Source organism: Crocodylus porosus, unplaced genomic scaffold, assembly GCF_001723895.1.
Source record: "Crocodylus porosus isolate Cpor-Errol unplaced genomic scaffold, CroPor_comp1, whole genome shotgun sequence".
NCBI classification, from domain to species: domain Eukaryota; kingdom Metazoa; phylum Chordata; order Crocodylia; family Crocodylidae; genus Crocodylus; species Crocodylus porosus.
In genome coordinates, this window is record NW_017728886.1 from 44716315 (window position 1) to 44739571 (window position 23257).

The 23257-nt window shown below is 39.7% G+C and overlaps 1 protein-coding gene across 1 annotated transcript in view; it reads right to left on the reverse strand.

The window, feature by feature from the left end:
• SLC25A13 (solute carrier family 25 member 13) overlaps nucleotides 1–23257 on the reverse strand; it is a 135622-nt gene that overhangs the window by 84832 nt on the left and 27533 nt on the right. Inside the window, exons 2-4 of the mRNA XM_019533630.1 lie at nucleotides 21434–21487; nucleotides 14144–14286; nucleotides 6527–6642 (exon numbers count right to left, since the gene is read on the reverse strand). Coding sequence (XP_019389175.1) covers nucleotides 6527–6642; nucleotides 14144–14286; nucleotides 21434–21487 — 313 coding nt within the window. The remainder of the gene's footprint in view (nucleotides 1–6526; nucleotides 6643–14143; nucleotides 14287–21433; nucleotides 21488–23257) is intronic.

Sequence of the window (23257 nt, forward strand, 5' to 3'; positions counted from 1 at the left end):
TGGTGTGGAAAAAGCAATGGCTGTACAGCACCTGTTGTACATACAAAGGAGATTTCATGCATTAATGCCATTATGCCAAATACCTTTCAGTGGCAAATTTTAAGAAACAAAACTGAAAACCAGTTGCCACACACCATTTTTTTATTTTATGGAAGTTTAACTGTTAGCAGGACAAGAAATGACTAACTCCATACTCACCCAGTCTAACAGGAACAGATTTAAAAGAAAAAAAAAATCTACCTTAATAAAATTATTAGGGGGGAAGACACACACAACCTATCACAAGTATCCAGGCTTGCATGTAAATGATTTGTTCATCCTCCCACCTTCCTCTATCCTGCTCGTCAGTTTTACCTTCCTGCTTCTCATGTAAACTGAGCTCCCTGGGGCAATGCAATGTCTTACTTGTTACATCTCAGAGACCCACTGTGCTGGGTGCAGACATCTGACTAGGATTTCCAGGTCTCATAATAGTTAGTTTCATTCCTCATCCCCCTCTCACCTGCCCTCTCCAAAGTAACTTTTTACAAGTATCACCTTCACAGGATTCAAAACCAACTGGTTCCCCCTCAGCTATAAATATTCTGGATGCCCTTGACAATACCCGCGAAAACGTTCCGTCTCCATTTGGCTCATCAAGGCCAAATGAACAATATACAAAAAAATTCTGTTGTTGATGTACACAAAAAAATAAAATGCAGTTTAGCCTCTTCTGCCATGCAGAGTTATCAAGGGCAATAATGGACACATTACCAAAACAACCCGACAGCAAAGAATACAGGAGTAGGTTGGTAGACCAGCTAAGAAACAAGGTGCCTTTATTTTTACCATCATAATCCAGTACGTAGAACAAAATATTTCTCAAACCTTGAGTCTGACACTTGTCTCTAGGCAATGAGAGGAAAAAAAAATGTACCAAACTGTAAGTACCTTGGTGCTACTTGGCACAGAAAAACAAGCCAGCCCAGAACACTTTAACCTCCTTGGATACTTTATCACTGACCTGAAAGTGGATGGTCAAAGACAACAAACTTTTAAAAAGGATTTGAGCAGGCAACTGTGGAACCAGAAATCTTTCAGACTGGATTGTGTTAAACATGGTTTAAATAGGGGCCATAGATTCTTATCCTATTACCTGGGTTAAATTTCTGTGACTCCACTCCTATGGAATTACTGCTTGTTTGCTCATCTCTTCCAACACTATTCCTTCCCTCTTCTCCCACATCTCATCTTTTCTTATCTTATCCAATTTCTCTCTCCTCCTTACACTTTGTTTTCTGCTCAAGAAAGCCTGTGATGTATGCCATACATACACTTCAGTTAGTCTACAAGGTATACATTTACCTTGCCTTCTAAAAGAAAAACAACCCCAGGAAAAAAAGAAGAAAAGTCAGTCACTTATTTTTACTATTTACTTACATTTGCTTTATTTTTTTTATTTACCCAAACTAGATTCAAATATCCTTGTACTAGGTGCTGTACAAGACTGAGAAGTACAGATAGAGAGGCCATGAACTCATCCCCAGAATACAGGACATCTCCTTTGCAGGGGGGGGGGGGAGGAGGGATACCAGCTCCCTTGGCCAATAGCAGTAATGGGTGCGCGTGTGTGTGGAGGGGGGAGAACCACTGGGCCCTTGGCCAATTAGCAGTGAGGGGCAGGGCCACTGAAAAAAAGGACACCTCCCTCTCTCCTTGGCTGGCTCGGAACCCTGCTCCTCCTGGCTGTGCACCACCCTACCTCTAGGCACACCCAGTAAATAGCAAGGACAAATCACTGACATACATTTCCACCAGTGAACTGAAAACAGGACTCTTTGCAGTCCGTTCCTCATTTAAAAATGGACAGGGGAAAAGGGTTTAAAAACAGGACGGTGCAATATAAAACAGGACCAATGGCCACCCTAAGTATAGATCCTACTGGAATTGCTTAATAATAAATCTGTAAATAGAGAGAAGAATGCATCATAAAAATAATTAATTCTTGATAGCATAAGCACTAATTACATTTCTCTGCAAAAGTATATATATGCCTTGCACCTCTCCATTCTAACTCACAAGCAGAACTGGTGTTCACAGCTCTTTCCTAAAACAGGGGCCTGTTCTTGGTTATAATAACAAATACAGCATAGCCTCTCCAAAATTTCACCACGTAAAATTAAAGCAGTCAAATATTACTTCTGCACACAAAAGAGTAAGTTCTTAAATCTAGCAAATTTAGATAAAGAAGATCACACATGAGATGAAATCCTGGACCCACTGAAGTCAACATTAAAACTCCAGTTAATTTTCTGTGGGACCAGGATTTCACCTAAAATTGGTAATATTTTTCTCTGATATACTACAGTTTGGTATAAATAAAATAATTTTACTTCACTGAGATATTCTTTAATAAAAAGAATTAGATCTCTCGCTAACCTCAGCTTTGACTTATAAAATGGCATTAAACATACCTGTAACAAACATGACTGGCACTTGATCCAAACATTAAAAAAAAAAAGTCTTCAAATCCTCTCTCACATGAAAGGAGACTAGGATCTTTAGACTGCAGCAAATATCACTTCATACCCCGTTTTATTCTAACACTTGTCACCTCCTAAATTAAAGGAAGAATAAAAAAGTATGTTCTGTAACATGGCTTAAGAGCCAGTTGCAGTGAAAAGTCTTGGTTCACAGAAAATGTTTTTCCAAACTCAGAACTCTTTACACCAAAACTTCACTTCCCTGTTCTTTACAGAAGAGGCACTATCTCTTAGTTCAGTTACTAAAACTAAGTAATTAGGAAAACAGCATTTTCTAAAATGTCAATCCAGCTTTGCTACTGACTGGTTATGCAAACTTGAGCAAATCACTAACATATTGTATCTAATTTCCCATGCCTAAAATGTGGATAAGTTACCTGCCATTCTGAAGGGTTGCAAAGAACATTTGAATAGCAATACAAAGTTCCAGGTATCATTACTATATCACACAAGGCTCAAAACTGTTACTTCCCTCTTTCATTTATTCAGAATTAAAGATGGTAGTTATTAAATGGTCTTGATTTCCTAATATTTAACATCTAAACTTCTATTTAAAAAAAGAAAGAAAAAGAAATAAGAAAGCAACATAGCAAAGAATTTCAAAGATCTCTGCCTCTTTAATGAGGTATTAAAAATACAGTAACATGACAAAAAGGCAACACTGCTAAGTCTCTTAAGCCCCTGGACTTACATTATCAGCTTTTATGTGCTTGTCAACACTCAACAGTAAAAAGCAATGGTTTGCTCTTTGCTTCAAAATTTAAAAGCCAGCTAACTTCCTTCCACCTTCCTGCTGAGAGTTTTAACTCCTTAAAAACTGTCAAAGCTTTGACACATCAACAGCAGATAAATCTACAGAAAGATGCAATAGCCAGGTGAACTCCTAACTAGCTATGCGCCAAAGTGTGCTGAGGTTTTCCATTCTATCAATGTAAACTACAAAGAATAAAAATAATCCTTATGCTATCACACTGCTTACCAGTAGCCATTCTTTGGCTCTAAACCCAAATTTTCTTGGCCAGCTCCACAGAGACTTATTTAAACAATCAGCCAAAAAATCCTAACTTTAAGGGGAAAAAAATCTACAACTCTAAAGCATAGAGCTAAAATTAATAAACAAAAGTCATGCATGGTAGCCAAAACATGTTTTTATTTTAAAGTGGGGAATTAAACTATGCTCTATAATGCTCTGCACTTCAATGGTACCTAGAACAGCCCCCACATACCTATAGCCTGGTATATACTAAGTAAATTATCTAAGCCACTGAAACAATTATTATAAATATTTGCCTGCAATTTCAGTGTCAAGATAACCATATCTCTGGGAATGCCAGAACTGGACAACATGCTTGGTATAGTTTAGTTCGGAAAAGATACAGAATTAACTACTGGAAAATCCTACATTACATTTCATTTAAACTAGAATAGTCTGTCTGTGCAACACTCAAGCCAGCTACAAATTTATGACTTAATAATTGAGATATTTCATTTATCAGCAGAGATTAATTCCTTTCCTTTTACTCCATAATACTCAACAATGTAAAAGAAGCAGTATAGAAAACATCCTACCTAATTTTCCAGAGTTGACTTAAAGACTCAATCGATCTTTTCTCAATTTTAACGGTGAAAAAATGAATTAAGTGATAATAATTAATACCAACCTCTTTCACACTGAATAATGAATATAATTTATTATTTGAGATGGAATTAGAAAGGTTTTTTTTTTTTTTTTTTTACTAAAAGATCTCTTCCTTGCAGTGCATGCAAATATCACACCGCCCATTACTTTGAAAAAGGGTCAAAGAAGTGTTGTGTAGAAGCTGAAAGCTGACATTTGAAAGAAGAAAAAGGAGAAAGACAAAAATATCTAGAGCTTACCAGCCTCAGCAGAGTCCCCTTTATGACGTATCTCAAGACAGCTGCAATAAGAAAATCTATACCAAAATGAGACTTCAGAAGAGAAGAAATTTCAAGTAGACAATTCTTCAACATGAGTTTGACACTGACCTACTCTCATGCAGGCTCCTTTCTTACCTAGAGTCACTTTGCCACTTCTCAATAACTTTCTTTTAGAGTTTGAGATGCTTGAACATGCCATCCAAAAATACAGTAGGAGAGTACCATTTTAAATAAAAATTTCTCCTCAGAATACCAAAACCCAAAAATTTGGGGTTTTGTTCTCATCATTGCTTCTTTTGACTTGTTAACAAACCAGTAAGAACACCAAGAATTTAACATAGATGAAATCACAGATGAAAACATTAAATTGCTTCTAGATCACAAATGATGCTCCAAAGCAAGCACAGCTCAGCAACAGGCAATTCCTGGTAGAATCACTAACATTCTACCAGCCTCAGCTGGTCTAAGGCAGAGATGTCAAACAGAGCCTATAAACTGGATCCAGCCCATTGATCCAGGTCATCTGGTCCATGGACTTTTGCTCCGGCTCCAGCCATGGTGGTGGGGCATCCAGTTGCAGCAGACAGGGCTCTGGGGAGAGCAGCACTGGGCAACACCATGGCCAGAGACAGGGTAAAAAACCTGGCTCAGCAAACTCTGGCTGCATTGGCAAGACTTCTGACCATGCTACCACTGCAGGTGCCTGTACCCTGGCTCTCCACCAGAGCACCGACGACCACAACAGGAAGCCACACCACCTTGGCCAGAGCTCTGGGTCTAGCCACGGTAATGGGTCTTCTGCCCCTGGTGCTGCTAGAGCTGACTGTGCCACAGCAAAAGACAATAAAACTTTTATTTTCTGATATCTCTCAATTTTTGTATTACCATCTTAGTCTCTAATCACTTTAACACTATTAAAACAAGTAACAGATTTTTAATGTTTTACACACAACCAACATGCCAATAAATTAAATAAACTAAGTAAGCTAAATTGACCTAAACATTATTAAGGCCTAGTCATTTCTATATCAAGTAATTTCCAATGCATCTTTGGGGGGAAAATGCTACAAACTACTATAGCAATCTTCCCATTTAAAACAGAATGGGGAGAGCTTTTAACACAAAAAACATATCTGTACACATTAAAATAAGACGAATGGTTCTTGGATCAAGGGTGTCCTTGTATATTCCATCCAAAAGAAACAAAGAAGTGGTGACTTTCATCTGACTGTCCTTTTATCTGGAAGTGTTCGCTCACAAAGAGGAGAGGTACACTGAGTGCATACATATCAAACTGGAAATAGTTGTTTTTATATATTGTTGATACTTACAGAACTTAAAGGGGGAAAAGGCTCTTTGAACTGCAGCCCACTTTCAGAAATTATTCTCAACTGCTAATTTGAGTATTGTTCTTCCAGACAGAATGGTAACTTGTAGGAGTAATTGCCACCTGCCCTACTCACATGTGTCAGAAGCTGTCTCTGTGGTTTCAAAAAAAAAAAACCAACACACCAACTCCCACAAACAATACCAATGACCATGGTTTAAAGTGGCCTCTTGTGTTTCTTATGGAGTTAGTATAAACTCTTAGTATAAACCCTTCAGCTCCCAAAGAGTAGCACAGGTTTTTAGTAAGGGAAAATAACGGCTTTGATACAGAAAAATGTTATTAAGTAAAGTTTTAAAGCTGAAAAGGAAACCAACTTGAAAAAAAAGCCAACTTCAACAACAAAAAGTCATTTAAACTTATTGCAGGTCCTATGTTTTCCCACATCGTTCAGCAATTTTGCAGTTTTACCAACCTTTCCTAACTCCTCTCCACCCTGCTACTTGGGAAACCTCATGCAAGTAAAAAGGGAAAGCAAATAACCCAGAAGAAAGCATAAAAAATGATTATACATAAAGGCAAAGACAAATAAACCAAAGTAAACATAAAAAGACCCAGGAGAGAGTCTTTGCCTCTAATATCTTTCAATTATAGTCTCTGTAGATGTTTTTTGTAAAGATTGAAGAAAAACATTTGCTGGTAGAAATCTGATATTTTAATTGACTTTCTTACTTGAATACTGAACATCACAAAACTCATAAATAAAAGTATGGCTTACCAAAAGTAACTTCTCCTTTGCCAGTTTTGTCAAAGAGCTGAAAGGCCACCATGAACAATGCATCTGGAGCACACAAAACTGATTCAAATGCGACAAATTCTTGAAAGGATATCAACCTACAGATAAGACAAGACAAGAAGCATGAAAGTAGTCACTCATAGAAAATGCAAATACAAGTTTAATGCAACCTGTGCAAACCAGCATACAAACAAGCCCTCAATCAAAGGTGGCACAATAAGTTCTTGCTTACAGTATATTCGAAAATGTATCAGTAAGAAGGGTGCTAGTAGCCCATTACCACTGGATGGAAATTGGTGAAATGGGCATTTTTTCTCCAGAACAATTCATGCCTTACTGTAAAACAAAAAAAATGTTTTTTGAAAGTCCTATATTGAGTAATAAAAGTTTCATCAACTTTTTGTGGGACCAAGGTACTTAAAGCACATCTACCCTGCAGAGTGAAGATTAACTATAGCAGTACCCAAGCTACGTTTTGGAAACAGTTCATTTATGACAACATGGAGCTGCTGTGGCTTAATTCACCCTGTTTCTCTATGCCACCATAACTACACATCTTCTGGGATCCAAACTAACTTGGGGTTGCAGACAGACCTTTAAGCATTTGTGGAAAGCTTGCCCTTAAGTCCTAACTGCTGTCCTTCATTTTCAAATGGAACCAACCAAGATGCACTGTCTGCAAATTAGCAACTTTCTAGTTATATATCACAGTCCTTATGCACTGGACATAAAGCCACAATTCTTCAATTAGTAGCCAGGATACTCCTCCAAACCAAGAGCTGTTTATCTAACTCAATTATAGTTGGGCTCCTAATCTACAAGGCACTGAAAGCTGAAAGCATTTTTTCTCTACTTACTTCATAGTTTGGTATATGAAATCATCAGACTTTGACAAGAACCAGACAGGTTCAAAACTTCTCTGGGTTATACTAAATGGTCAGAATAGAGAGTCAGTGTCTTTAGAGCAGAGGAGATAGTGTGCTGACCTCCTGTCCTCTTTCTCTTTCTTCTTGAATGTCTAAAAGGCACAACCTAGAGCTGCCTGCAAATTCAGTCTGTTGTTCAGTGGTTGCTTGGAATGCTCTCTTCCCTAGAAACCCAGAGTGTGGAAAGCAACCAGAAGGAGAACTTACATTGCTCACTGGAGGGCTTGTAAGTACATGAGGCTGGATAAAATTTAGCATAGGGAAATGACAAGTGATACACACAGAAAAAAAATCATTTGAGCTCTTCATGCACATAACTGATTATAGGCTAGCTGGAATCCCAAATCTTTTCCATCAATGTGTCATTGCATATAATCTCAATAAAATGTTCAACTACAATGGTTTGGAAAATAGAGACATTAAATAAAGTGGCAATCTGGTTTCATCATGAGTGATGCGCTTTTTTCCACTAAGCATATATCAATAAAGTTATAAAATTAACCAAAAAAAGTTTGGAAACCAGCACTGCAGCAATCATAGCCACAGATTAGCTGTTTTATAAGAAGCATCTGAAGACATGGAATGCAAGGGATATTCAATGAAACTTAGCCCCCCGTTTAAGGTTGCACTTAAGATGTGATTGACCAGTTAATCACGTCCTAAGTAGTAACCCAGCCACACATTTATGCAATTAATGGCATGATAAAATAAGGACTAAGCTGGTTCCCATAATGCCTTAAACTGAATTTATGGCCAGCACCAATCAGCTGGCAGGCACCCCCAGTAAGCTGATGATCAGAGCCTTCTTCCTCTAGATTTAAAGCAGCCAGCTGATCAGTTGTCCTGCCCTTGGGATCAGAGAGCCCCTGAAGAGTTCCAGTGTGTTCCCACACCTGGGAGTGCCAATCAGATGACTTGCACTCCCAGCCTCGGAAGCACCGTGCATCCAGGCTGCTACTTTCCAGTGTTGGGGCAGCCCAGGATCATACTCCCTGCTACCTCTGCATCCACAATAGGGTGCAATTGGGATCACACAACTGCACCTCCTGCCATGTATGTGCATCATAGCAGGAGGCACAATTGCAGATCAGATCCTATGGCATCTTTAATGAAATGTCTGTTAGCTGCCTGAAAGAAAAAGAGAGTTGGATATACTGTTACAATTAAAAAATATATTTTACGTCTGGGATTTGCTGCCACGAAGTACATTGAAGAAAAGAATTTGACAAGATTATATATGCATCAGTAAAATCTTGTCAAATATATATATATCATCAATTACATTAAACATTTATAAGGGATAACAATATTCATACTTTGGTGAATAAGTCACCACCCTGACAGGTCCTGCAAGAATTTACCATATGAGGAAAAGGCATAACAGATAACTTCCTCCTGAACCACTTAGTGCCACTGACACAGAATAATGGACTGCACAGTCCACTGGTCTGACACATCATGGCAATATTTACTCTTTTAAAACCAAAATCCTAGTGGGTGTGATTTTTTCCTCCAGATTTGAAGCAAAAAAATATCAGTTTAAATTTATTTTTAGTTTACTTCTGCATTTACTTATTTTATTGTTTTTTACAATTAAAGCCTAAAACCTAAAAAGTATTAATTATTACTTATTAAGGATGATAATTATTAAAATGGTGAACAAGACACAAAATGCAGAAGGTTCAGGCTCCAGAGAACATATAGACAATACACAATGAATAAGAACTATGGGATGTATTAAATAGATTTTTTGTGCTTACTGATATGGTAGTCAACACTTACAGGGGCACTGATGAAGCAACAAGGCTTTAAGACATCCAAACTGGGGGAGGAGGGAGAAGAGCAAGAGTCTTTGTGAACCAAAACAAGCAGGCCATTTCATGTGCAAGGGAGGAAGTGGAAACAACTGATCCTTGTAAATGAAAAGCAAATAGATTTGATAATGCTATCAGTGCTGCAAGAGGGTTGGGGAAGATTTCTAAGGACAAATACTTATTAAAAAACACCCCAACAGCATCAACAATGGAATGTAGCTATGAATACATGCTATAAAAAGGAACACATTGATTTTAATGTTTAATTGTGTGATTATTGCATAGAGAGAATAGGTTAACAGGTAAATGGGCTGGGTTTATTAATATACCTTTCGTAGCACAATCATTTTAATATACCAGAGTTGTAGAGCCCAACATACAATAAATCAAAACAACATGTTACACTGCACCTGTGGGTCGTACTGGGTTTTGATGAAGATTCCCCACCATATAGGCTACTGCAGGGTTTTGTATTTGGAACACAATGTTCATCAGCATTTTTGAGTAATAAGAACCCCTAATAAGTCATTCCAAGGTAGATTATTAAAATAACCCATATCAATTTTAAAACACAATTATTCATGGTTCTGGGAAGATTAAGAAAAAGTATACAAATGCAAGGTTCTAGCCAGATGATTAGGAAGAGACATTAATATCTGCTGTGCCAGCTGAATTCAAATTAACCCAATTTTTACATGTTAATTAAACCAGCTATTTTCTTCTTATTGTATTTTTGCACCTTAAGTAGACTAGCCTGCTAGTGATTCCCAACAGATCTGCTCTAACAACAATGACGTATTCATTTACTTCTATTATGACCATACAATACAGTAACTGAGCAGTAATTTTTCACAGTCAATTACACGTGTGATTCTTAATGCTTAAAGACGCTGAAATAATGTGTACTACATAGCCATATGCTTGATGCTCTATACTGCTCAAGGGCAGTTGCCTGGGTAACACATTTTCTTTCTGGTTTAGCATAACCCTTCATTGAATATCATTAGATGTCATTAAACAGCAGATATTAACATGAACTTCAATATACTACTTAAGAGTTATTTTACCTACATAAACAAGTGCTCATTTATAACCCGAAAGGCTAAAAAAAGAAAATCCAAATAATCCAGTATTTTAACTGATGCAGAGGGAAAGCACCAATATGTTTACAAATTATGAATCAAGCATCCAGATATTCTGTGTGGTCAAAGGCCACTTCCAACCCCCACCCTACCCTCATTAACACTGGTATTACTATTGCTTGTATAATTTACTGAGGAAAGAATAAAATCCTGAATTTTAACGGAGGCACACAAATCACAAAGCTAATCCACCCACTAGATTTGGTACATCAAAACCATTATTTACAGCTTCCCTATCTCTCTCTCCCTCAGCTTTTATATTGGTGTTCCTCTCCGTAGCATCTGCATGCCAAGCAGCTGTAAAGCTTTTCTACCAGAAAAGTCCACATGTAGCCATACAAAGAAAAAAAGCCATTACCCACTGTAATAATACATACAAATGCAATAATGAAGAGGTTTCTTCAGAAATCAATGCATATGTTTTACTGTATCAGCAATTTAAGCATGATAACATAATGGGGCACAAATTGAAGCTACATCTATTATTTTTATACTCCAACCTAGGTAAACTAAGTATAACGTAAATTGGTGCATTAGACATAAATTTATATTCAATAAAAATGAAAAAAGCTGGCATTTCCAAGAGTTATTTCTGAATGGTTTGTCCTTTCTAAAAATAAAGCGTACAGTATTTCTCAGGAAAATGTGTTAGCTACTACAGTCCAAACTAACTGAGATGTACAGTAAATACTTATTTTGTTAGACAGGCATTTAAAGTACAACAGCAGACAAAAATACATTATGTTACAGGAGACAGAATGGGAAATGCCTGGACTATTCCTGATAATGCCTTGGTGCAGGCATCATATTGTTGGAAGACACTTCTGATCCAATCTGAGCAAATTGAAGTATTTTTCAATTAAAAAGAAGAGAGCTTGGCAGAACACAATCTTAAGTAGAGTGCTCTTCCCCATTTCCTTGACATGGGACAGGACTTCTTCCTCCTACAACAGGGCTCACAAGAGTCTCAGCCTAACTTTATGGAGATCTAGCATCTTTGTCACACCATCTAGCACCTGTGACCAACCCTCAAAAAACATGAAATCCTGGCAGTGCTGCTCTACTGGAATTGTAGTACAACTGCTACCATGACCATCTCTGTATGGCTCCTTGTAAAACATAATCCAAACCTAGTCTGTACTATCACTTCCAATTGAGCTGTCTGGAGAAATGGAATTAGGAGGAAATAATGCAGGCTTCCCCCTCCTCCCCTCAAGATCTACACATTTCTTCTGTCAAATCCATTCAGTCTCCACCTTCACAAGCACAAAACTTCATAGCACCTGCCAGAACCCAGGGGCAAGAGAGCCATAAGTGGTGCTACTTCTGAGCCAGATTTTCTTCACAAGAGGGGACAACTGGCACAGAGATGGTTCCTTCAATACTTTTTGAGATTGCAATATGGACCCTATACAGATAACTTTGGGATGAACAGTTAAACATCCTCAATTCCTATGAAGTTTTAGCTAACCAGTCAACTGCTGCTTCATGGTCCAATTTTTATTTGACTGCCTTAAGAAATTTCTATAGAATCTAGCACTGGAGCATCTTGGCTTCTCTGGACAACAGTAATTGTACCTGTCCACCATGAGGGACAGTTTTATCTTCTGATTGAAGTGACTACTTGGACAGACATAAAGAGCCAAGACATTTATACTAGAAGCATTTATACAAGCACTTTGCACTTGTGCATTTCAAACCATTAAAAATACACCAGAATTAACTCATTGTTTCTCCTGTTACAAAAGTGATCAGGCTGAACTATATTACACTTCCTTCTGGCTTTAACATCTATGAATCTCTGAACATTCTGTAGCTAGTTAAAAGGCAAGGCTACAAAAGCAAGCCTGCACTTTGCACAAGCTATCAGACTACTAGGCTGCAGCCTGTTTTAGAGAAGGCAACCTTTTATCAGAACCAAAAAACCAAGAGCAAACCAAAGTAGAAGACAATCATTCACTGGAGTCTTTAGCCGCCATTTGAATGGAATGTGCTATCAGGGCATGTGGTAAGATAATCATGTGACACTAGACAACAGGAAGCTATCAAATTCTTTGGCTTTCTGAACCTTTGCCATTTGTTCAGAATGGTCCAGCCCATCTGATAGAGGACAGCCTGGAAACTACAAGAGACTTTCAAAAGATAACAAATATTCATTGACTAACTGCTGCTAGTTGATTGCAATAAATGTACTCTAGATTAGTGGCATCTCCACTGCAAATGCAAACTCTTGTAGCTAACAAGGATTTTGCAACAAGGTAAGTTTATGACCTTAATTTGTCAATGAGTTAACATAAGCTACATACATATTTTAAGATTTTGCCATCTCTTCTAGAGCAAGCTACCTTATGCAGAAGGTATGTGTCATACTTCCAATGTTCCCATTACATAATAGCTTTGAAGCTGCATAAGACAGAAAAATCAACCTGTACATACCAGAGGAAGGAAAGAGCGGTAGAAAGCTGAGAAGGGTTTATCACTTCCAGTTGTACTCCATTTGAAGCCATCACTTTCTCACTACATTACAGCTATGTAACCTTTTAAAGAATTCCTTTACCAGGGATAGCAATCATCATGTTAACTTGTCTGCAAGGTCTACAGTTCCTAACCACAGGAGGTTTGAGAGGGTCAGGTGAGCAAGAGAGAGGGCATAAAAATGAACACTAAAGTACTTGGTTATATCTACATCCAATCTGTAGAAAGCATGCATTTTCTATTCTTGCTTCTTACCTGAATCACATTCTACTCCAAACAACAATCATCACTCAGCCTTGCACTATGAATCATTTTTTAAATGTTCTGCTTTTTAAAAACCCAAACTATGAACTTCAAATTTTAAGTTTTTTCTAAATACCCTTTAAGCCAGTGTTTGAAAAAAAAACATTAAATCTGGGCTGAAGTGGCAACCTGCCTAATGTACCGATAACAAATGTGTGGACCACATTAAATAAGAAAGAAAAAAGAAAAAAAAGAGAGATGTTAACCTCAACTGTTGAGGATGTCAACCTTACAAATGTGTACCATGTGTAAACAGCAACAGCACTATCTTCCAATGTCTACAAAGAGACTCCTCAAATGCGTTGGTTGCTGGTCATAACTTTGACAAGTAGCAGCAGTAAAAACTGACTACAGCCTTGTAAGTGTTCACTAGTGTTACAGAGAATCATGCCAGGCCAAAGCTCCATAGACTTGCTTTTGTCAAACCTTCCCTCTCTTCCTGATTTATCTCCACCTTTTTAATGATCATTATCCCAAAGAAAGAGAAAACAATAATGGAAGGAAACCAAAGAAAGATAAAAATATGACAAAAGAAAGAGAGAGTCTGAAAGACAAAATACTAAGTCAGTAAACATAAAATTGACTGACAGTACAATACTGTTTGATACAGTACAAAACAGGGTGTAACCATTTCATGCCTTTAAATTGCAGCAATGTGCACAGTTTTAGTATCTTTCACTCCTACTGTAGATTTATTTCTTGGACTGGTAATTTTCCAAACCCTGTTTGAAACATGCCTTTGACACATTTCACTCTGAAGGTTATTGAAGGCTTGTTTCCTCTATGAAATGGGAGCTTTAGGTCAGGTATGTTAGCAATTTCTCCAAGTGCTGTAGAATGCAGACACTTGAACGGTGGAGAGATCAGATTCTCTTAGAAGGAGAGTTCATATAATTTTTCTGATCTGGTTACAATTAAAATGAAAAACAGAACACATACCCATCTTTGGTCTGATCCACCACACCCGCTAGAAGCTTGACAGAGTTTGGATCGGGAACCCCATCTTCCATTATCTTCAGGTACCGGGTGACAAAGTCATGAGGAGACATAAAGTATTCTCCATTTTTTTCAACACTTGCATACTGTAAAAGGAAAAAGATGTTAAGCGTCTCAAATGAGTTCTTTATTGGCATTCCAGCAGCACTCAAAAGTGCCAATCAAGATTTGGCCCATCAGGTCAGTATCATAACTAAGGGAGGGGGCACCAGGGCATCAGTTCCAGGCATCAACATGTAGGAGAGGCACAAAAACAGCAACCGCTACCCTGGCTGCAGCTGCCGCCCCATGTGACACTGCCACCAGGGCACAGGATTGCGCGGGGGTGCAAAAAACATACAAGCATTTACAATGCATCTTAAAACAAAATGCAACAGGTGAGAGAAGTAATTAAAGGTGTATGGGGGGAGAAAAGAAAGGTAACAGATATATCAAAGACCATAGGCCACTACTTACTTCAAAGTTTGCCAAAATCAGCTTTGTAGCCAAAAAAACTATTTTACGATATACAACCAAACAAATATTAAAATCAGTACTCCCTCTAATTTAGTTGGGCAACAATAAATAATTCTGCATTTAGTGTTTTCCAGAGTCAGGACCTTCAGCACATGCTTAATTTATAATGATCAGGGATCCTTGTTTTCCCTAATAAAAAAAAATTGCAAGTTCTCTGATTAAAATACCCAAATCTGTTATTAAAACAAAAGGCCACTATACATATATACATATACACATACATACATACATACATATACACATACACACACACACACACACAATATTTTCTTGATATATCTACAATTTTAAAGCAATTTGGAATGTGCTTCAATCATTATAATAAAATAAATTCTAAATACCTATAAATTTTGGTATTAGATTTGGGGGTTTTTTAATCCTGGAAAAGTCAGAGCTCCCCATTCCCCTGTACTCACAGAATGAAGGTCCACAGCCCCTCACCCCCGACCCATAGCCCTGAACCTCCCCCAGTCCTATCAGAGGGAGCCCCCAGATGCCAGGTCTATGGGGCCAAGGACCTGGGTCCACAGTCCACTGCTCCCCCACAGCAGTGCCTGAGCCTAAGACACTGCCGCAGGAGGCAGCAACTACTGCAGCAGAGCGTAGCCTGGGTCCCCTCCCTCTGCTGCAGGCTCAGGTGGGGAGTGGGGCCAGCTCCCCACCGCTGCACGCACTCCCAAGAGGGAAGGAGGGACCCATGCCCCCCAGATCAGTGCACAAGGCAAGGGGTTCCCTCTGAGGGCTTGCGCTCCCCACCCTGATGCTCTCCCTCAGGCCTCAGTAGCCCAGCAGGTGTGACCCAGCACTAAAGAGCACAGCAGGACTGTGTAAGGATCTCCTGCTCCTGCAAGCTCTATGCTGCCGAGGCAATGCGTCCTCTGCCTGCAGAGGGGGAGTGGCACAGGGTTGTGCCTCTTGCTACCGTACACAGGCAGGGGGGGCCTCATCAGAGCAGTGTAGAGCTTGCAGCAGCAAGGAGATCCCCACGTGGCCCTGCTCTGCCCTGCAGCTCCAGGTCATACCCACTGGGTTGCAGAGAACCCAGGGGAGGGCAGCAGGGAAGAGAACACAAGCCTAGGGCAGCAGGCAGACTGCACCCACCCCGCACACACTGATACGGGGAGCACAGGTCTCCTCTGCCCCACTTGGGAGTGGGCACAGCAGTGGGGAGCAGCCCCAGGCCCCAAGCACTGCCTGGCTGAGCAGCAGCCCCAGCCCTGCCCAATTAACTCCCTCCCACCCTATGGCAGCTTCAATTCTCCCCACTCCCCACCGGACTTACTTGTGGGAACTGCTCTCCAGACTGCCTGGTGGCCATTTGCATATACATGCACATGGCACCACCTACTTGACTGCCCTCCTCCCACTGCCCCCCAGCTCTTGCATCCTGCAACCCCGCCAGCCCGCAGAGACCTCTCTGCAAAAATGCATGCACTTTTCTGTTTAAATAAAAAATCCACATTTTCCTTGGGTAAAGGAGGAAACCTGCGTTTTTCTCCATTTTCCCATGGGAAACAGAAAATCTGGATCCCTGTTACTGACTACAATGGGACTTCATCAGGTGCTTATCCATTCTCTCTGCCTTCTTAAACCAATAGTGAAGTATTTCAGAGCCCTTTTAACTATACTGGAACAGCTATCCCACAGATTAAGCTATTGAAAAATAGCAGTGTGAACACAAATGTGCCAGGATAAGAGTGATTTTATTCCAGAATAATTACTTTCTTCTGTGACTGGAGTACTTATCCCAGAATACTGTTCACACAGAGCAGCTGTTTTGGGAACACCGCTGTGCAATAGCTAATTATAAAATGGCTATATCAGAAAAAAGAAAGAAACAGTTTGGCCTTAGTTAATTTCATAACCCCATACAGTGCTGTCTCCCCAGACGATATCCAGGGAGAAAAAAAAAAGAGGAAGAAAAATGAAGAAAACAGGAACAAGAGAATGGCAACATCAGACATTTATAAACTGAGAGATATCCAGAAACCACAGACAGTAACAGAGAAAGAAGATCAAAAGTACAAGATCCTATTTATATTTGTGTTAGAAGTTGCCACTACTCCCATGACACCTGTAGGCACAGCTAACCCTATGAGCCTCGAAGAGAACCCAACCAACACAATCCAAGTTCTTTAACAACAACAAAATATTTTAATATTTCAGCAGTAATAATCTTCCTGCTGCCACCTCTCAACCTGCCTACTCTTAGCAGCTTTCCCCAAATTTAAGATCCCTAATTATGTGTCAAAATATAATGCAGGTTTCCCTCAATTTATGCAGTACATGCATTCCCGGAGACGAACACATAAATCAAATTCACATAAAGCGAACCCACTTTACAGTGTAACAAATAGGGACAGGATCCCATGGTGGTGAGACAGGGAGGGAATAAGGCTGGGACTAGGGTGTGGGAGAAGGGGTGCCACTCCCAGGGCTGCACAAGGCAGCAAAGTAGAGGAAACAGAGCAGCACTCACCCCAGCCCCAGGAGCGGGCAGTGCCAGGTACCTGCAGCCACTGTGCTATGCCTGTCTCCACTGTCTGCAATCCTCTGCTCCTACGTTGCACCACACCCTTGTGCAGGCAACTGGTGTTGGCTGCTCCTAGGGCTGCTCCAGCACAGGCTGGGGTGAGTGCAGACAAGCAGAGCCCCGGGCAGCGCAGGGTGCAGCACTCACCTTAGCCCCAGGAGTGGCCAACTCCAACTGCCTGCACCATCGCACAGTGTAGCCCAGAGGCTACAGGCAGCTGGCATCAGCTGTTCCCAGGGCTGCTTCAGCAGGAGCTGGGGTGAGTGAGGACTGGCAGAGCCCCAGGGTGTTCGTGGCATGGTGCAGCCCAGCTGCTACAGGCAGCTAGTTGCAGCCCCTCCTGGGGCCGGGGTGAGTGTTGTGCTTTGAGCCGCCCACGGGCCGCTTGCCGCACTCATTCCAGACTGCGCTGGAGTGGCCCTGGGAGCAGCTGACACCAGCTGCCTGCACCACGGCACAGGGTAGCCTAGAAGCAGAGGTGAGTGCAGACAAGCGGAGCCCAGGTGTGGGTGGGATAGGTGGAGCATAGTGCAGTCCAGCGGCTGCAGGCAGTTGATACTGGCCGCTCCCGGGGCCGCTGCAGCCAGGGCTGGGGTGAGTGGGGCCATGGCCCTTTCCCCTCCTCACGCAGACTTGCCTGCTTAGGTGGGAGGGGGCATCTATCCTGATCACATAAGAGCAAATTTATCTTGCATATAACAAATCCTGGGTCTAAATATGCTCATCGCATAAGAGCAAATTTCCATATAAAGAACCCACATAAATCGAGGGAAGCCTGTATATCTAAAGCTAAACATGGGATTTGCCTTCAAATCAACTGCAAAAACTTTAAAAATGAAAACATAATGGTAAGGAACGATTTTTGAAAATGCTTCTGTTACCATACATTAATACACTAGGTGCATCTCGCTATGCTGTGGTATAGTTCAAAGACATGTGTTTTTGCTTTATACTGCTATACCTCTGACAGGGGAAGGAAGCTGCCAGTTTTCATTTTGTAAAGCCACATGGGTGTCTCATGGTACTATTACTTCTACTGTAGGCTCACACACTTGACATCCCTTTGAGAATTAGAATATGTAGATGTTTCATTGCAATGTAAATGCAGGTCTTACAGAAACTGTAATTTCTTTACATTTCAGAGGCAAAACCAAACAGAGTATGGGGTGGGGAAAGACTAAACTATTACTGACACGTAAAGTAGGATGATCATATATCTCGGTTTACACAGACAGTCCCAGAATTTGAAGCCCAGTCCCGGCTGGTTAGCAGCTCTGCCTCCCCACCAGATTGTGCATGAACCTCTGTCCACCAGTCTCTGCAGGCTGCCTGCAGCAACACCACTAACGGGGGGGGGGCAGTGTTCCAGATGTCCCAGATTTCCTTATGGTCACCTGATATATAGGTACATGCCAGGTAGCATTTAGGAGTTTATATTTCAATAGCGTTCTTAGGAGCAAGCTTACCAGTTGATATGCTAGAAGAACTGTCAATAGTATACTTTTATAATATCTAGCAGATCAACTGATTTCAATTCAACTGCTTGCAGGAAAAAGAATCTTTTAGAATCCCAGGCTCAAAAACTTTTAACACAACTGTTATCAAGAAACAAATTAAATAAGTCAGCTAGTCTAGGCTTCTATATTTCATTTTTCCCTTCCTGACTAACCCCCTGCTAAGGACACTCAATAACAGAAAACAGCACAAGGTTTCAGTGTCCCCCTGTTTCTTGTCATTGTGATTTACTTATGTGTATCTAAAATCCAATCACGTATTCTATACTACATATAGAAAATGACCTTGAAAAATGTCAGCTTGCTCATTTTGACTAAAGTCTAATCTCCTAGGCGTTATGGTAGAAGACTTAAAAAAGTAGAGTTACTTCTTGTAAATTATCATAACAAAGAAGAGAAAAAGAAATCAGTTGTATTGGTTTTAGAGCAGACATTAAAAATATAGTTCTTTACAATTGTATTTTTTCCATTTTGGCAATTATACCCACAGAGAATTTGATATTATACCATAGTAACTTAATGGCTTCTTGGTAACTTGCTTCCATACATTTAAGATGGTATAATATTAACCAATTCTGTCCCATTTTAAGTAAAAAATGTTAGCATTTCATTGAGAGGTCTTTTTCTTTATAAAAAAAATATCCAAAGTTGTTTTTAAATGACTAAGCATTAAGCCAAATTTATATAATGTGACTCAATTAGAAAAGGAATAATTTGCTAGTCATGTTTATTTCTGCACAATAAAGAATAATGTAGTGTACTGTTTATTTATAAATACAATTTAAGAGCATTTTTCCCTTATTTTATTTGGGTTTAAAAATGCCTTTGCCAAAACAGCACACTACAATATTCTTTACTACAAATAAATAAGTAAAAAAAATACTGTTAAATTGTACTCATAAAAGCAGGTCCTTCTTAAAAAGAGACCTTCAATATAGAAAGATAATTGGATTGGTCTTGCCAACTATGGAGACACAGACAGGAGCGGTTTAATTCATGCTTGGGACCACAACTAGCTTGTAGGCTATATGCCAGCATTGGAATGGTGATACATCTTCTGTACTATTTTAAATAAAATACTGAGATCATATTTAATTCATCTGTGACCACCGAGTCATCTCCCTTTCAGTCTAATGGGAAGTGGAGATTAGAAGAGCAGAAAAAGGGGCACAGAATGCAAGTCTTTTTACTAGTATACTTGACATGTTTCCATATGGACCTATCATATTCACAGCCTCAAGCAGCTGAAGAAAACCTCTACTGGCAAGCAGGGTGTACTAAGAGGTACACTCAAAGGGAATGCTCTGCATGTACCATGAGAATGCTGCACTGTTTTGAGAAAACAGAATAATCTATTTTTCAACAGGGACAGGGGGTCTTCACTTTAGACCACACCTTCCTCCTCATCATTGAAACAAGAAATCACTAGGGTCTTTCTGGCCTGCTTCCTCCGCCTGATCCTTCCAGCTCTTCAAGTGTTAACAAGAATGGCCAAAAGGCCATTATTTTTTGGCAGAGATTTTTCTCTCAGATTTCAAAACCTCACACCTTTTAAAGCTCGCTTTTCATAACTGTGTGTCTAACTTTAGGAACATGAATATATTCAGAGGATGCATTTCACAATCAACAGCAACAATTCAGCAAAACATATGAAAGATACAGTAAAGAGTTCACAAATATAAGAAACTGGGAGAGAATTTAGTGTAGTATTAACACTCTTGCAAAGATGTTGACCGCAGCAGAAGAAGTTTAGGTTCAGGAAGTCACCGCTATTAGAATCTGCACTGAGCTGACCTGAAGGGGAATTATACATCTATCCATCCACGTGTGGGCGAGAGTGGATAAGCACTGCAACAGAGAGGTTATGGAATCCCTGGCACTAGAACTTTAAGCACTAGTAGAAAAACACTTGTCTGGGATGATTTGGACAAGGATAGATCCAGTGTTAAGCAGGAGGCTGGAGAGATGACCTCTTAAGGTTCCTTCCAACCCTATTGTTCTATGATGCTATTATATCTTCCCTGTAGAAATATTTAGTGACACTTGTCCAGATAAGGATATGCTATCCACAGACGGCCATACCCACTATGCTCTGAAGCATCCCGTTTCCCCCACCCCCTTAATTTATCGTCGTTATTGCAGGCTAAGGTCAAAATCCAGCACACATATGCTTAAATTTAAGCATCTAAGTAAATGTACATTCTATTGTTCTTCCATAGCATCCGGGAAGAAACAGAAACAAAAAGCTGACAAAAGACAGCCAACTTCTTACATGTTGATCCCGCCTACACCTCTAAAAAAGCAAAGCATTGGCACAACCCAAATGGGAGAAGACAATTTACCCTGTAGTCTAACAGCAACCTGTCTACACTAATATTTGTACCATGTGTAGGAAGCATGTTGAAATTCCTATCCCATTTTCTGAACAATGCTTTTTTTCCCCTCCAAGATAGTAATATTTTTCTGAGCCAATACAATAATCACTCAAGAATATATTTGACTTCTTGGTGAGCATTGTTCAATTTTGATAGTGGTATTTAAGTCTAACATGGTAATAATACAGTGACTGATTAATGGTTGAAAAACTATCAGGAGTTGAATACTGCAATAAAGGAGCAAAAGATATGGAAAATTTAGGCTGAAAGGATAAAATATTTACTCTCTACATACCTTCAAAAATATTGTTTTCAACTCAGCTGGATCAGCTCTCTTGGTTTGAGCCACCTACAAGTAAATACAATTACATTAATATGCATATTTTATACAAAAGATGTCAAAGTGTCATTTAAAAAGAAAGCATTCAAACAAAAGAATGAATGATGAAAATAAGTGTTAGCCCTAGATAAATTAGATACTGATTTAGTTGGTCATGTTTACTTTATGCGCTTAACATTTATACTTGGTTACTCAACCTTTTTGCTACAAATGTTTCTCTAAAGCAATTCTACAATTCTTAAACAAGCACAAAACAACAGTGAGCATAACTGTCTAAGTACCAAACTGCCCATTGGCTGCATTTAGGCAAAATACTGTGCTTGCCACACAGACTTTTACACTTCTAGCATCTTTCCCCCAGGGGTATGAGTGCACAAAAAGTTACCATGAGGCAATTCTGCAGTAACAAGCTGGAAGTTCATCCCTCAGAATCGAGTGTTACCTTCCATTTACTGAAGGGCAAGAGCACAAACAGGCAATCGTAGCTGATGTGCTGTCTGCTTACATCCTAAACTAATCTGCAGTAAAGTGTGTCCCTTTTCTGATTTACAAAACAAATTCTACCCCAATGTATACCTGATGGAAGCAAAGCATTAAAAACCTTGCCTAAGAAAACCCAAAATAGAGACAGCAACAGATAAGAAACACTGGTGACTTCTTAACTGCTCAGCGAAGTCACGTTTCTGTTAGGCTAAGGGTCATCAACCTTTCTCCAACCAAGGAGTACTCAACAAGGCAGTACAGGCTAGGGTTTTGAGATGCCCTATACTCACCTTACTTTGGAGGTTGCAACATTGGGGTATTTTATAGGAGTTAATGCACCACAAGTAGCCCCATCACACTGCTACCAGGTCCTCCAGTCAGATGGAGTTTACAGTCATAACCAGGACCCACTGATCATTTGAGTAAGTGTAAACAGGCAATGCTATACCAAAAAAATAAGGAGTATAGTAACTTATGCTATAAACTGCCGTAGAAAATGGACAATGAAAAATTATTTCTGAAACTAGATGGGGATGCTATAAATGATCAAAAAAGGTGACAAAACTCAACCCCCAAAATGCACAGTGAGTTTTAGTTAAGAACTATGCATTATAATTTTAAAATGATGATAATTAGAGTAGCTGTAGGGACTGTATTGTGTCCTAGTGAAAAATAATAAGGACTATCTAGTGGAACTAACAATGCTATTTTTATTATGGACCCAAACAGACAGACTCCACAGGTGGGGCCCTGATCCTACATTTGCCCAAGGATCTGCCCACATAGAAGCAGCTGCAGAATCAAAGTGCAATTGTGGGGTTGAGACTCTCAAAAATGTGTGTTATCTGAGAGTACATGCTGTTCTAAGTGTCATAAGCTTGTACTAAGCTGGTTATTTACTCGAGAGCCCATTTGTGAGGTCTTTGGCATTCTACCGCAAGCTGGACCTAAATTCTGTAGAAAGGTCCCTTGATCTCTGCAGCACTTCTGTGCTCAATTCCACAGTACAACCAGCAAATTGACAGAAGGGATTTATTGACTCCAAAATGAACAATTATCTGTATGGGATCTCCCTGTCGATAAATTTACTTTTACCTTATCCCTCACAATGTTTTAATTGCTGCAAAATGTTAACTGTAGAAATAACTGAAAGGAAAAGGAGACATGGGAAACTGTGTTTTTGATATTTATATAGGATGGCTCATATTGGTCTAATTACAGTGGCATTAAACAACATAGAGAGGCACATACCCTAGGTTCCCCAAACTCCAGCAGCCATTTTAAGTCCCCTATTGG